The following is a 13,774-nucleotide window of genomic DNA, read 5'->3' on the forward strand; positions in this document are numbered from 1 at the left end:
TAATCAGGTATCCGCAACTCCAGCATGCCCACCAGTCCCGGGAAGAGTATTTTATTGACTAATAATAGCAGTATATTGCTTAGAGCTATATAGCTATGCGCTTCTATTTGTGTAAAACGTTCCCTTGGATACTTTCATTCCTTGTTTACACTAGTTACGTGGTAATTGCCTAATACAGTATAGCCATAGCCCTCACAGCTGCACCGTTTATGGGATATCTTCACCATGATCTGGTATTATTACAAATAAAGCTATTCTTGTCCCTTCATTGATGGAGATGGGTCTTTCTGTCGGTCTCTCATGAGTGCCTTGACATCGGCATTTCGATCAGTCGCGCATTGTCGTATTTTCTTGAAGTTGCGGCATGTATGTACATCCTCAACGGCGGCATTGGTTCGGTTTGCACCTTCAGCCCCTTGTACTGCTGGCAATGGTGTTAGGTCCGTGTGACATTGTATATACTGTCGGAGATGATCAATGAAGTGATCTATCGATATCAGAAAGGGAATAAGTTTAGCGATCTTCTGTAAATAACTTTACCGAATGCAATCTTCGATTGTGAGGATTTCTTCAAAGGATAGCGTTCATTGTCAAGTTTACTCGGTCTCCTATTTGGATAAAGTTCCTACTGGTTACGTTCATGGTTAAGGGTTTCCGGTTGGGGTAACGCGTTTCTCTACACTGATAACGATAACAAAATCGACTGTATTGCGAGCTTATTAACCGTATGCCCACAGTGAAAAATCTCGCGACTTCCAGAGCAGTGAGTTATGTTGGACCGAATGGATCAAGGCTAACTGTCTTTTGGGGACCGGTGGGCTTTTGGACCTGCGTTGATCTGGAGCGGAAGATGGTGATGGGCAGGTACTCCTATTGCGTTATCAAGGTTTACAGATGAGCTATCTATTACCTTGCATGGCGACTCATGCACTTCTCCGACTCACCCAACTGCGGCCAACTGCGGCCAAGCGCCTGTGACTAAACAGTATGCCCCGGCGGGCATTCCTTGTCTTTCTTTTTTTCGACTCGCTCCCTTCCTTCCCCATTCCTATTGTCATTCTTCGCCAGTCTTCATAGTGACGGCCAATAATGGGCAACGAAGAGAAAGATGTGGGTGTTGTCAACACGCAGACAACCCCTTTATTGGGTTCCGAAAAGTCTTCGACAGCGATAGATGTTCCGAAGTATGCTGATGAATTCTCGTCATTACCACCAAGCGAGGCAAGGATTCTGCGAGAGCAAGTACTTGTGCCCGATGTTACCAGCGGATTTTTCCAAATGTTCAGATTTGCGACAGCTTCAGACAAATTCCTGTATTTAATCGCCATCATTGCTGGTATTTTGGAAGGTACCGCTAAGCCACTTATGACGCTTGTGTTTGGTTATATTACCCAGACTTTCACTGATTACTACCGGTTTGATCCGTTCAACTATGGAATGTATTACAATGGCACTTACACCGATATGTACTTCAATGGTACATATCCTATGTTCAACGACACCATCTACAATGGCACTGAGACAGACTATGGACTCAACCGAACGGAGGGATATTATGAGAACAACTCTGAGTTTATGCAAATGTACATCTCTCCGGATGAGTTCCAGCGACGTGTTAACACCTTTGCACTCTTCTTCCTTGCGATAGGTATCGCAGATATGATTTTGTCGTACATTCAGATGTCCATTTTTATTGGTCGTGGAGAGGTTTTGTCGTCTAGAATTCGAGAGAATTATCTGAGAGCGACCCTCAAGCAGAATATTGGATACTTTGATAAGCTTGGTTCTGGAGAGATCACTACTCGTATCTCTTCAGACACATTGTTGATTCAGGATGCGATATCCGAAAAGGCTGGTTCTCATGAAATGTCCTAGAGTAAGAGACCGATCTAACAGCTTCTGTAGGTTGGCTTCATTGTATCGAATGTCACGACATTTTTTGCAGCCTTTGCTCTTGGTTTCGCTTTGTCATATAAGCTTACGTTCATCATGATGTCCGTCGCAGTCTTCATTCTCACCACATTCTTCATTTCGTCCGGAAAGATGACCAAGTATTATAAACTTGCACTCGGCGGTGTCTCCACTGGTGGTACTCTTGCGGAAGAGGTCTTGTCCAGCGTGCGAAACGTGCAGGCATTTGGCATCCAGGACCGCCTCGCTTTGAAGTACGACAAGTTTCTTACCATCTCGCAGAAGTGGGCGTTGCGAGCTGGTATCGCCGCCGGTGCCATGTCTGGTACCATGTGGCTTGGTGTATTTGCCAACGACTCGCTTGCGTTCTGGCAAGGATCCAGGTTCCTTGCTCGTGATGAGCTGACGATCTCGTCGGTGATCACTATTCTCATGGCTATGGTTCAGGGAACATACGCAATAAGCAACATTTCTCCTCATGTGCGCAGCATTACCAACGGTATGGCTGCCGCTTCCAAAATTTTCCAGACAATTGATCGCGTTTCCGTGATAGACTCGTCTCTAGAGACTGGCATGCGACCAGAGACTGTCCGCGGTGATATTGAGCTACGGGACGTCAAGTTTATCTACCCATCCCGACCCAACGTCACAGTTCTCGACCACTTTAGCCTTAAGATTCCCGCTGGAAAAACGGTTGCACTTGTCGGTGCCTCTGGATCCGGAAAGTCCACCATCGTTGGTCTGCTTGAGCGATTCTACTTGCCTCTCGCTGGTCAAATTTTTCTCGATGGCGTCGACCTTAATGGTATTAACATCAAATGGCTTCGATCTAAGGTTGCTCTCGTCTCACAGGAACCTACCTTATTTAGCTGTTCAATTTTTGAGAACGTTGCTCATGGCCTTATCGGAACTCCATATGAGAATGTCTCACCAGCGGAGAAACTTGGCATGGTTATTGAGGCGTGCAAGCAAGCTAATGCCATGACTTTCATTGATACTCTTCCGGAAGGACTTGATACGAACGTTGGCGAGCGTGGTTTTTTGATGTCTGGCGGTCAGAAGCAGAGAATCGCAATAGCTCGCGCTATTGTCGGAAATCCGAAGATTTTGTTGCTCGATGAGGCCACTTCAGCACTTGACACCAAGTCTGAGGGCGTCGTCCAAGAAGCTCTTGATCGCGCTTCTAAGAACCGTACCACTATTGTTATTGCGCACAGACTGTCCACTATCAAGGACGCTGATTGCATTGTTGTCATGCGGAAGGGTGCTATTCTGGAGGTGGGTACGCACAATGAGTTACTTGCGAAGCAGGGTGAATACTACGGACTTGTTGAGGCTCAGCACATTCACAAGCAGAAAGAGGAGATGATTGGGGCCTTGCAGAAAAACTCTTACTCTGCTGGTTCATCCAGCGATAGTGATGGAGCGTCTTCAATTCTTGACGAGAAGGCTTCTCTCGAAAAGTCGGACGACACATTGTATGGCAAGGACACAGATGCGCTTCTCGGTCTCTCGAAGACCAAGACTGGGAAGTCTGACTCAACTGTTGCGCTGTCTGCTGATTCCGGTCTTGAGGAGAGTGCATCGTCTAAGTACGGCTTTTTTGAGACAATTGGTTTCCTTATCAAATTGTCTGGTCCGGAGAACCATTTCAATATCGTGGGTGCGTTCTTTTCTGGAATTCTTGGACTCAGTTATCCGGCACTTGGTCTCTTTTACGCACGATGCATCGAGGCTCTCCGGTCGTACCCACAGGACACCGAGTTTATGCTCCGTGAGATTGATTACTTCGCGGGGTTATTTTTCATGCTTTCCGTGGTCGCATTCTTGTCGTCTGTCATCTCGCTTAGCTTGTTTGCTTTTGCGGGGCAGAAGCTGGTGCGCCGTATTCGTCTTATGACTTTCCGCCAGATGCTTCGGCAGGACATTAGCTTTTTCGACCGCGACGAGAACACCACGGGCTCCCTTACCAGTACGCTGTCTCGCGACGCTCAGGCTGTCGATGGTCTGTCAGGAACCACTCTTGGACAGCTCCTGTCGTCGACGATGATTGTCGTCTCGTCTGTAACACTCGCTCTCATCATTGCTTGGAATCTTGGCCTTGTTACTACGGCCTGCGTGCCACTCTTGTTGTCGGCTGGCTTCTACAGGTTTTATATTCTTGCTCAGTTCCAGCGTAAGGCTCAGCAGTCCAGCGAAGGCACAGCCTCATACGCGTGCGAGGCAACAGCGGCTATTCGAACCGTTGCCGCGCTCACCCGCGAGGAGGACGTCATGCAGCATTACCATGCGGATCTCCAGCGTGAAATTGAGAAGGGCCGTGTTACTGTACACTACTCAGCTCTCTTGTACGGCATCGCTCAGGGGATGGTATATCTCATCATGGCACTTACCTTCTGGTACGGTGCTCGCTTCCTCAAGGTTCGCGAATACGACTTGTTCCAGTTCTATGTCACTTTCATGGCTGTCGTTTTCGGTTCCCAATCCGCTGGTATCATGTTCTCATTCGCTTCGGATATGGGTAAGGCGTTTCAAGCAAGTCAGAACATCAAGCAGTTGTTAGATCTCAAACCTCAGATTGACACCTGGAGTGATGATGGTGATATTCCACAGAGTGTAAGAGGCGAGGTTGAGTTCAAGAACGTCCATTTCAGGTATCCTACCCGCCCGCAGGTCCCTGTTCTCCGGGGTTTGAACTTGAGCATCAAGCCTGGCCAGTACGTCGCACTTGTCGGTATGCATCATCTGGATATATGTTAACGCCGTTCCGACTCACTGATACACTTTAGGCTCCTCTGGTTGCGGCAAGTCGACCACTATTGGTCTTTTAGAGTCGTTCTACAGCCCTCTGGCGGGCAAGATCATGCTCGACGGCAAGGACATCTCACTATTTAACATTAATGAGTATCGCAAGCAGATCGCTCTTGTATCACAGGAGCCTACTCTGTACGCCGGGACAATCAAAGAGAACATTCAGCTTGGCAGCTCAGAGCCTGTCACCGACGAGCAGATCTATATTGTTTGCAAGCAGGCCAATATCCACGACTTTATTGTGTCGCTTCCGGATGGCTACGATACCCTATGCGGATCCAAGGGCGCTTTGTTGTCTGGTGGTCAGAAGCAGCGTATTGCGATAGCTCGTGCGCTTATCAGAGAGCCGAAGATCTTGCTTCTCGATGAGGCCACGTCGGCGCTCGACTCTGAGTCTGAGAAGGTCGTTCAGGCCGCTCTCGATGCTGCCGCTAAGGGCCGAACCACCATCGCTGTCGCTCACCGACTGTCAACAATTCAGAAGGCGGACGTCATTTTTGTGTTTGAGAACGGAAAAGTTCTCGAGTCAGGCACACACCAGGAGTTATTGGCGAACAAGTCGAAATATTATGAGCTGGTCCAAATGCAAGCTTTGGAAGCGACCTCGTAGGTCGGCTACACTTTAAATTTTCTTATCAATATCTTGGTACATAGGTGTATGAGGTTCATAGGTTATAGAGATTTGAAAATACGGGGGGGATATTTGAATACGGGGGGTATATTTGCAACGCGGCCTATTTGACTATCCTTAAATTTTTATTATGTACAATGCTTTCTTTCCTGCGGTCTTGACAATCTTTCTTGATTGCATTTTGTGTTGTCTTCTATGATAGATATTTCTTTATGTAGATACACGAACTTCTTTTTCTTAATTGGGATTCAATTGGCTATTTCTTTTTTGATATATCATAGATTACATTAGATACAGGTATTATTGGTGTCAATTGTGCTTCTGGAAGGGAGATAAGAAGGACGTTTACGTAATCACGACAAAAATCTGTTCTTATATGTTTCAACTTCACTTGCCTCGACGATACCCATGGGTCATCTTCACTTTACTTCTCTAGCCTTTCCTTCTTCATGGTATTTGAATCACACTCCGCTGTCTGTCCAAGTCAAATTGGTCAAGTTGACAGTTCTCGTGAAATCTTGCTTGCCCATGATTCTCCATTATTTATTGGCTTGTCGTTTCTCCTTCAACACCTGAGCCACAAAATAAGCAAAGACACATCTCACTACTAATTCATATATATTCTACTATACATTTTAAATCCCAAACATTCAATATAACATAAGGCCGGTCTAGCAGATTGAGCAGTATCGACCAAAAAATACAAAAAATAACGTGATCTACCATGAAGATCTAAATTACCACCAACTTACTAAAGGAGAACCTCTATCTTGTTATATACCCTATTGTGTGAAAATACATCCTCCACATCCATAGATGGTCATTTGGTTAAGATGCCATTTAAATACAATACCCACAAAATATAAACAATTGGAAACATTCTAACTGCTCTCCTCCAAGGCTTGCAAATGAACCAACTCGTAATATCTTCCATTCTTAGCCAATAGGTCTTGATGCTTGCCTGCCTCGCAAACACGACCCGCTTCGAATACGTAAATAACATCTGCGTTCTGAATGGTTGATAATCTGTGTGCGACAGCAATTGTTGTCCGACCTTGTGCGGCGGCGTCGAGGGCAGTCTGGACGACCTTTTCGGATTCAGAATCTAGGGCCGACGTCGCTTCGTCAAGGAGTAAGATTTTTGGCTTTCTAATGAGTGCACGAGCGATCGCGATACGCTGTTTCTGACCACCGGACAACAAGGCTCCTTTCGATCCACAGAGAGTATCGTAGCCATCCGGAAGTGACATGACAAAGTCGTGGATGTTAGCCTGTTTGCACACATCGATGACTTGGTCGTCCGTGACGGCTGTAGGACTTCCTAACTGGACGTTGTACTTGATCGACCCGGCATATAATGTCGGCTCCTGCGACACGAGCGCGATCTGTTCGCGGTACGCGTTTATGTTGAGTTCCGAGATATCTTGTCCATCGAGCAAGACTGCACCCGCATTTGGTCGATAAAACTCCTCAATCAGGCTAATTGTCGTCGATTTTCCGCATCCAGAGGCGCCGACGAGCGCAACATACTGTCCGTTTTGAATCTTCAAGTTCAAGCCACGAAGAACTGGTACCTCGGGACGTGTCGGGTACCTGAAATGGACATCGCGGAACTCGATATCTCCCCTGACATTCTGCGGGACCTTGCCTTCCTCAGACCAAGGATCAATGTCGGGAACGCGTTCCAGGAGCATCTTGATGTTCTTGGCAGCTTGTACAGCCTTGCCTACATCCGGCGCGAATGAGAACACAACGCCGGCAGTTTCGGCACCGAAGATTATGGAGAGGAAGACGAGGTAAAATTGGAATAAGTTGTACTCCCCAGTTCCGAGAAGCTGGCCGCCGTACCAGGTAGCGAGCGCCATGATGAAGAAGACTTGAGCCTGGGTCAAGCCGTAGAAAAAGGCTGAACGCATACTAGCTGGCCTGTTGCGTCGAATGATTTCGTTCAAGTTACTGTGATATGTCTCCCATACGTCGGACTCACGCGTGAGGGCCACAACGGTGCGAATAGCTGAAGTTGCTTCGCACGCGTAAGTCGAAGTACGCTCGTTTTCCTTCTTCACTCGGGATTCAAACTCAGTGAGCAGGTAAAATCGGTAGAACCCACTTCCCATCAAGACAGGAACACCGCATGTGACAACGAGCCCGAGTTTCCACGCAAGTGCAATTGAAACAATACTGCTGCCAATAACAGTGACAAAAGCGTCGATAAACTTGCCAAGAGTAATGCCGCCGAGACCCTCAACCGCCTGAGCGTCACGCGAGAGAGTACCGGTGAGCGATCCAACGGTATTCTCGTCACGATCAAAGAATGCAACCTCCTGACGAAGCATCTGGCTGAATGACAATCTTCGAATGCGACGAACAAGAAGCGACGAGGAGTGCCCGAATGCTGCACCAGTGACAGTATTTGAAATACCAAGGCTACATGCGAGAAGGAACAGGAAACCAGCCATGCGAGAAATGTAGACGCGCAGCTCATACCTATCCATTATATCACCAAACGCCTGTAAGTTTGTACCCCAGAGGAGACCGAGTGCCGGATAACCCATACCGTTGAAAAAACAAGCGATCAAGCCAATGACATTGTAGGACATTTCCGGACGAGACAAGTCGTAAATAAACTTGAGAGCCTCGGAAAACGACGGCACGTTATCATCCTGCACCTCAATGTCCGACGCACGTGAGAGAGTCCCCATGGACTTTCTGGTCATTGTACGGGCAAGATCCAATGCACGCTCGTGCTGATAATCGGACAACTCAATCATTTTCTCGTTAAACCCTTCCTCGGTGTCACTATCGTCAGGCCGACTTTTGTTGGCCGTCTCGAGCTGCTTCTTCTCGTTCTCTTTCAAAGTCTCGATCTGCTGCGCCTTGACGAGTTCGCAATATTCACCATTCTTGGCCAGCAAGTCATTATGAGTGCCCATTTCGAGAATATGGCCACGTCTCATGACAACAATACAATCTGCATCCTTGACAGTTGAGAGTCTATGCGCAATAACGATGGTGGTACGGTTCTTAGACGCGCGGTCAAGAGCTTCCTGGACAATGCCCTCGGACTTGGTATCAAGAGCCGAGGTAGCCTCATCGAGTAGCAAAATTTTGGGGTTTGAAACGATAGCTCTTGCAATTGCAATACGCTGCTTCTGTCCGCCAGACATCAAGAATCCGCGTTCACCGACGCTGGTGTCAAGACCTTCCGGTAACTTCTCGATGAACGTCCACGCATTTGCCTGCTTGCATGCTTCAATAATCAATGCACGCTTCTCGATCGGCGAACTGCATTCGTATTCAGAACCGACAAGACCGTGTGCGATATTCTCGTAAATCGAGCAAGCAAATAAAGTCGGTTCCTGTTGGACAACAGCGATCTTCTGCCGGAGCCATCGAATGTTCAAGTCCCTGATGTTATGTCCGTCCAGTAGCACATCGCCGCATACTGGATTGTAGAACCGTTCGATCAGACTGACAATTGTGGACTTTCCTGATCCGGACGACCCGACGAGCGCAACTGTCTTGCCCGCCGGAATGCTGAGGCTAAAATCGTTCAGCACGGTCACATTGGGACGGGAGGGATAGATGAACTTGACTTTCGCAAACTCAATGTTGCCTTCGACTTCGTTGAGTTTGATGCCCGTCTCGTTGCTCGAGTCGATGGCAGATACGCGATCAATGGTTGCGAAGATCTTAGACGCGGCGGCCATACCGGTTGTAATGCTAGAGAGGTAGGGCGAGATCTGAGCAAACGCATATGCGCCTTGGAAGACGGCAAAGATAATCTACTGAAGTCAGCCAAGATCTTCAGGAATGTCACGAACAACATACCGTGATGATATTTCCCAGGGTGGCCTGGTACTCAGAGTACAATCTCACCCCCTGCCAATATGCCAGCGCATCTGTAGAAAACGAACACAAGTACATCGAGCCATTCATTAGACCTGTGGCAATGCCAGCCCAGATACCCCAGTATTCGCTGACTTTCAAAAAGTTGTCGTACGCGTGAACCATAATCTCTTGAATGCCAAACGCCTGGACATTACGAACGCTGCCAATAACCTCTTCCGCCAGTGTACCACCGACAGCGTAACCGTCCTGCGACTTTTTGAGACACTTGACCATATAGGCAGACGCGATACCGGTAGAGACGATAATCGAGACCAGAATTGACAACATAATGAATGTGAGTATATAAGACTGTGTGAACGCGATGACCAGGGCGACAAAAAAAGTGGAGGAGTTTGCGATAATGAACGAAATTTTCTCGGAAATAGCTTCTTGGACGAGAACTGTGTCGCTTGTGATACGAGACGTAATCTCTCCTGATCCTACCTTATCGAAATATCCAATGTTTTGCTTCAATGTCGCTGCGAGATAATGCTCGCGGATCCGAGCCGACAAGACTTCACCCCGATCAATGAAGATGAATGTCTTGATGTGAGAGAGTACAATATCCGCAATACCGAGAAAAACCAAGTACAACGAAAGCCTACTGATCGTGTCATAGTAATCCTGCTGCGACAAGCCGTCATACAGCGTGTGTTCATCAGTGCCGTTGTAATTGCCTGAATATGTGATATTATACAGGGTATCCTTCGCGTATGACGGTGTGGAGCTGTACGTAGCGCCTCGTGGATCGTAATTCGTGAACGCCTCACTAACGCTGCCGAACAATAGAGACATGAGTGGCTTTAAAACACCCTCTAATAGGGCGCTGACAACACCGATGAGCAATATAAAACGATCTCTCTTATTCGCATATCGATAGAGTGTGAAATAGGATGTTGCAGCAGCTGGAACCGCGACCTGGTCGCGAAGAACCTTTGCTTCATTCTCGGGCAAGCTAGTGAACTCATCGCTATACGCAGGTCGGTCGACGGCAGCGTAGGACTTCGCGGATCCGCTGTAAGACTGTGTGCGACGGCGGAAAGAGAAGAAGGACCTCCTGCTGCTTGAGTTGGACGAAATTGCGCCCACGGCTCCATCGGAGACAATGTCGCTCTGCAAAGGAGTCTTTTCGTCGTTCATGGGCGAGCTGGGCATTTCATGCGTCCTGACAGCCGTTAGAGACTCATAACTCGCATTACGAGGGGCCCTCACAGTATGGAGCAGTCTGGCAGCTACGTAGCGAAAAATGCCAGTCGGAAAGAGTCCTTGGACCTGAGCATGCGCTGGCAGATAATGAGATGTCGAAATGGAGCCGACAGCATAATATGCCCCGGCAATGTTATCCAGAGGGTGACAATTAAATTACCAGTCGGTTCGATGTTACTTCTTCCGACCTTATCGCGCGCGGAATTGCGCCGCACGCGTGAACTGGCACAAACCGAGTCTCGAAATTTCAACCCCTGGGCTCGCCCAACGCACGCCAAAGTAAAGCTGTGCGATTAAGGTCCGAATACAACCAGTCGTATTCGCTCCCTCGCTTCTCGTCGACTGCGGCCACGTATAGATGGCACAAATCTGGAGATATTGGGGGTCGAAACGACACTTGAGTCTTGACAGTGCAGCCCGTTCTCTGCTACTGCGCTAGTCCTAACCAAGGCACAAATTCCTCATAGCTGCACGGGCCATATGTATCGGGAGCTCAATCAGGTAAACGCTTCTCCACATCAGCGTGCTGTATATGTCGAATAATCATCTGGGTAAGCCTATCCAGTCCTCTAGGTGTATGATGCACTACAGTAACATAAACTGTCTCAGTCTACCTCTCAGAATTGCGCTCTTCATGCGACGAATTACAAATCTTCAAGCAAGTTAAGCTTGTCCACTTCGGTCCCGCCCAATCGTTTCGACCACAGTTCGGGCTTACAGCACGATATGGGTACGGTTTAGTGCTAAACATGGCTCTGAATCCGGGGCTGAGTACAGTTGTCGAAGGTACAGCGATATCTCCCACAATATTGACTTAACAAGTCGTACCCTATTACTACCTAGTCGCTAATTCTGGTTCCTATGAATGAAGACGCGTGCGGCGCTAATGATTTGAGCAATTTGGATGCAGGTGCGATCCTGCGCAATTTTTGCTCTGGTCTTGGAGTGTTGTCATGTACGGAGCATGATGCGCCCTTCAAAGTGATTGGTGCGGGTCGCGAACAGAGTTCATCTCGCGTAGAGTTAGCATTGATTCTGCTCTAACCGGAAATACGAAGCTATTCGAGATCAGCTTTGGATTAAGCTCAATTGTTGAAACTCTGCATCAAGTCGGCAAGTGCTTAGACAGTCTTATATTGACTCTAGGCCACTAGTCTCGTTTATCACAGGTGTCTCCAACCTTAAAAATTAATCAGCAGCTGGCAAGTTACAGATATTATTGTGCAATCAAAGCAGCGAGCGCTTTGCCATAGGCATCGGTGTTTGTAACTTTCATATTCCGCAGACGAAGGGCTTCTTAACGTTAACGTCGAGCTCAATAATTAGGGCTATTTTGAGGCAACACTTTTTAAGGGTTATGTCTGACGATCGGACTGGCAACCTATCGGTCCATTTATACTCCAGATAGAATAAGTATTCCTTAGACTTAGTCTTTCCAACGGTTTATACATTTGCTTGATGAGAATAATGAGTGACTATCGCTAACACGTCGCGTTTTGGCCTACGCTATTTTTCGCTCTCTTCCTACTTTCCGGCTCGTCAGTATTGCAGAACGTCCACCAATAGCTAAAGGTGTGGACATAGGGATGGACAGCCATGATTCCTGTGTTTGATTTATCCTTTATACCTGTCGAGGAGCTCGACGACATTGATCCTGTTGAAATGCTCCGGTCGCGGACGCGCGTCAGAGTCAGTGATCTTGATAAGAACGAGGAAGACTTCTTGCTGCCGCCAGATTCTAAGTCGTGGTTCACTGCGGTTGTCAATTACTCGCCGAACTGGAGTGAGCTCGATTTCTACAGCTTCGTGGAGGTTGACGATGATGGTAGGCAGCAACCTGATATTGCACGATTTGTTAGTCGAACAGGAGGACAGGTTACAAAAATACGAACATGGAGCACGAAGAACCACAGTAACTGCGCAGGGACGCAATCGTGGATCATGAAGGCGGCATTGCAGTTGACGAATCTCCGCAAATTGTCACTTGGATATCTCGGAGCGGCGCGAAGTCCATCCGTATTCAGTAATGGGCCAACGTGGAACATTCTCCACGGGCTGCACTCATTACAGCTACTGATACCATATGCTCCAGATCTACTTGACCATATTAGCAATATTCCGGGTACTGTGGGACTTCCTAATCTGCTGTCGCTGGACCTTTATTTCGACGAGCGAATCTTGTCCGGAAAGGTCAACGACCGCGAGAGCCTCTTGCGGCTTGATATCAAGCAACGACCGACGTCAAAATTCACAGCCTTTCCGAATCTGGAAATTTTCAGACTAGGTGGCGAACACGAGAACTTGCAAGATATTTTTGAAAGGCAAGTACCAATCGAAGAGGAGCAATTACGGTTGTTACTCCTCGGAATGCCAAAGCTGAGAAAATTCGGGTGTGTGAGATTGGCTGTCAATATGCATTTTGGTCAGCACTACAGTTCTGTCTCATTCACTGATAATCCAGTCTTGGAAGAGCTCGACTTTTCGGGACTTATGTGGATTCCGCTTCCACCATTGCCGAATGGGATTAAAAAATGCAAAGCACCATACACAGTAGGAATATTGAGACTGAATCCAAAGGTGAAGCTCAATGAATTTTCCCAGTTGGAATATATTGATATGACTGGCGGCTTCTGCAGGCGTCTGACTAACACTGTGTTACTTGATATTCTGCGCCGATGTAATGCTAAGTCGGTCAGGACGCTGATAGCCGGTGCTAATGATAGTGTCAATTTCTCTGGCAAGTACGGACGCTATTTTGGTGACAATTTGATTCAACGTATCGTCAAGTTCTGTCCAAATCTTGTGCACTTGGATGTCAGCTACAATAAATCTTTCGATGATTCGTGCTTGCGTGAACTTCTGCCACTGACTAGTCTAACTCATCTTGATCTCTCTGGCACGACTGTTACAGAGGATGGCGTTATGAATCTGTTGGATGAAGGCACTCTGCCAATTAGGAAGCTGATATTGGACGATTGTGAGTACGTTGAAAACCCGCTGGTTTTCTTTGATTTGTATGGCGTCGATGTGGATTTCGTACCGAGAGTATTGTATTACGAGGAGGATTTTTAGTGTATATACGACATAGATGATGGTTTGAAGATGCGGAGTGCGCTGAGGCATATCTACTCTCACATTATTGATGAATGTCATTATTGTCAACTCTTTTCGCTTGGATGGGATTCTAAACTAACAAGTATTGGTCTTGGTCAATCAAAATTGCAGTATCCCTTCAGAATAATTGAAACTTGATACTGACACAATTTACACACTTCTTGGACCGCCCGAAGGTACTAACGTCAAATTAGCAACATTCCGTTCTGC

The 13,774-nt window shown here is 47.4% G+C and overlaps 3 protein-coding genes across 3 annotated transcripts; 2 read left to right on the top strand and 1 right to left on the bottom strand.

The window, feature by feature from the left end:
* The first annotated feature begins 994 nt into the window (after positions 1–994).
* On the top strand, positions 995–5,547 carry POJ06DRAFT_6379 (P-loop containing nucleoside triphosphate hydrolase protein). The gene is made up of 3 exons (XM_056191307.1): positions 995–1,851; positions 1,906–4,645; positions 4,701–5,547. The coding sequence occupies exons 1-3, from the start codon at positions 1,090–1,092 to the stop codon at positions 5,330–5,332; spliced, it is 4,134 nt and encodes a 1,377-aa protein (XP_056047195.1). The 5' UTR covers positions 995–1,089; the 3' UTR covers positions 5,333–5,547.
* A 552-nt stretch (positions 5,548–6,099) lies between these two features.
* Positions 6,100–10,561, bottom strand: POJ06DRAFT_6384 (P-loop containing nucleoside triphosphate hydrolase protein). The gene is made up of 2 exons (XM_056191308.1): positions 9,185–10,561; positions 6,100–9,138 (listed from the first exon to the last, which is right to left on the bottom strand). The coding sequence occupies exons 1-2, from the start codon at positions 10,397–10,399 to the stop codon at positions 6,235–6,237; spliced, it is 4,119 nt and encodes a 1,372-aa protein (XP_056047196.1). The 5' UTR covers positions 10,400–10,561; the 3' UTR covers positions 6,100–6,234.
* A 1,551-nt stretch (positions 10,562–12,112) lies between these two features.
* On the top strand, positions 12,113–13,522 carry POJ06DRAFT_190495 (uncharacterized protein; the record flags this gene model as incomplete). The annotated part of the gene is made up of 1 exon (XM_056184803.1): positions 12,113–13,522. One exon carries the CDS (start codon positions 12,113–12,115, stop codon positions 13,520–13,522), a length of 1,410 nt encoding a protein of 469 aa, XP_056047197.1.
* Between the last annotated feature and the right edge of the window lie 252 nt (positions 13,523–13,774).

The sequence above is a fragment of the Lipomyces tetrasporus genome (assembly GCF_029532465.1).
Source record: "Lipomyces tetrasporus strain NRRL Y-64009 chromosome Unknown POJ06scaffold_1, whole genome shotgun sequence".
Lineage (NCBI taxonomy): Eukaryota > Fungi > Ascomycota > Lipomycetes > Lipomycetales > Lipomycetaceae > Lipomyces > Lipomyces tetrasporus.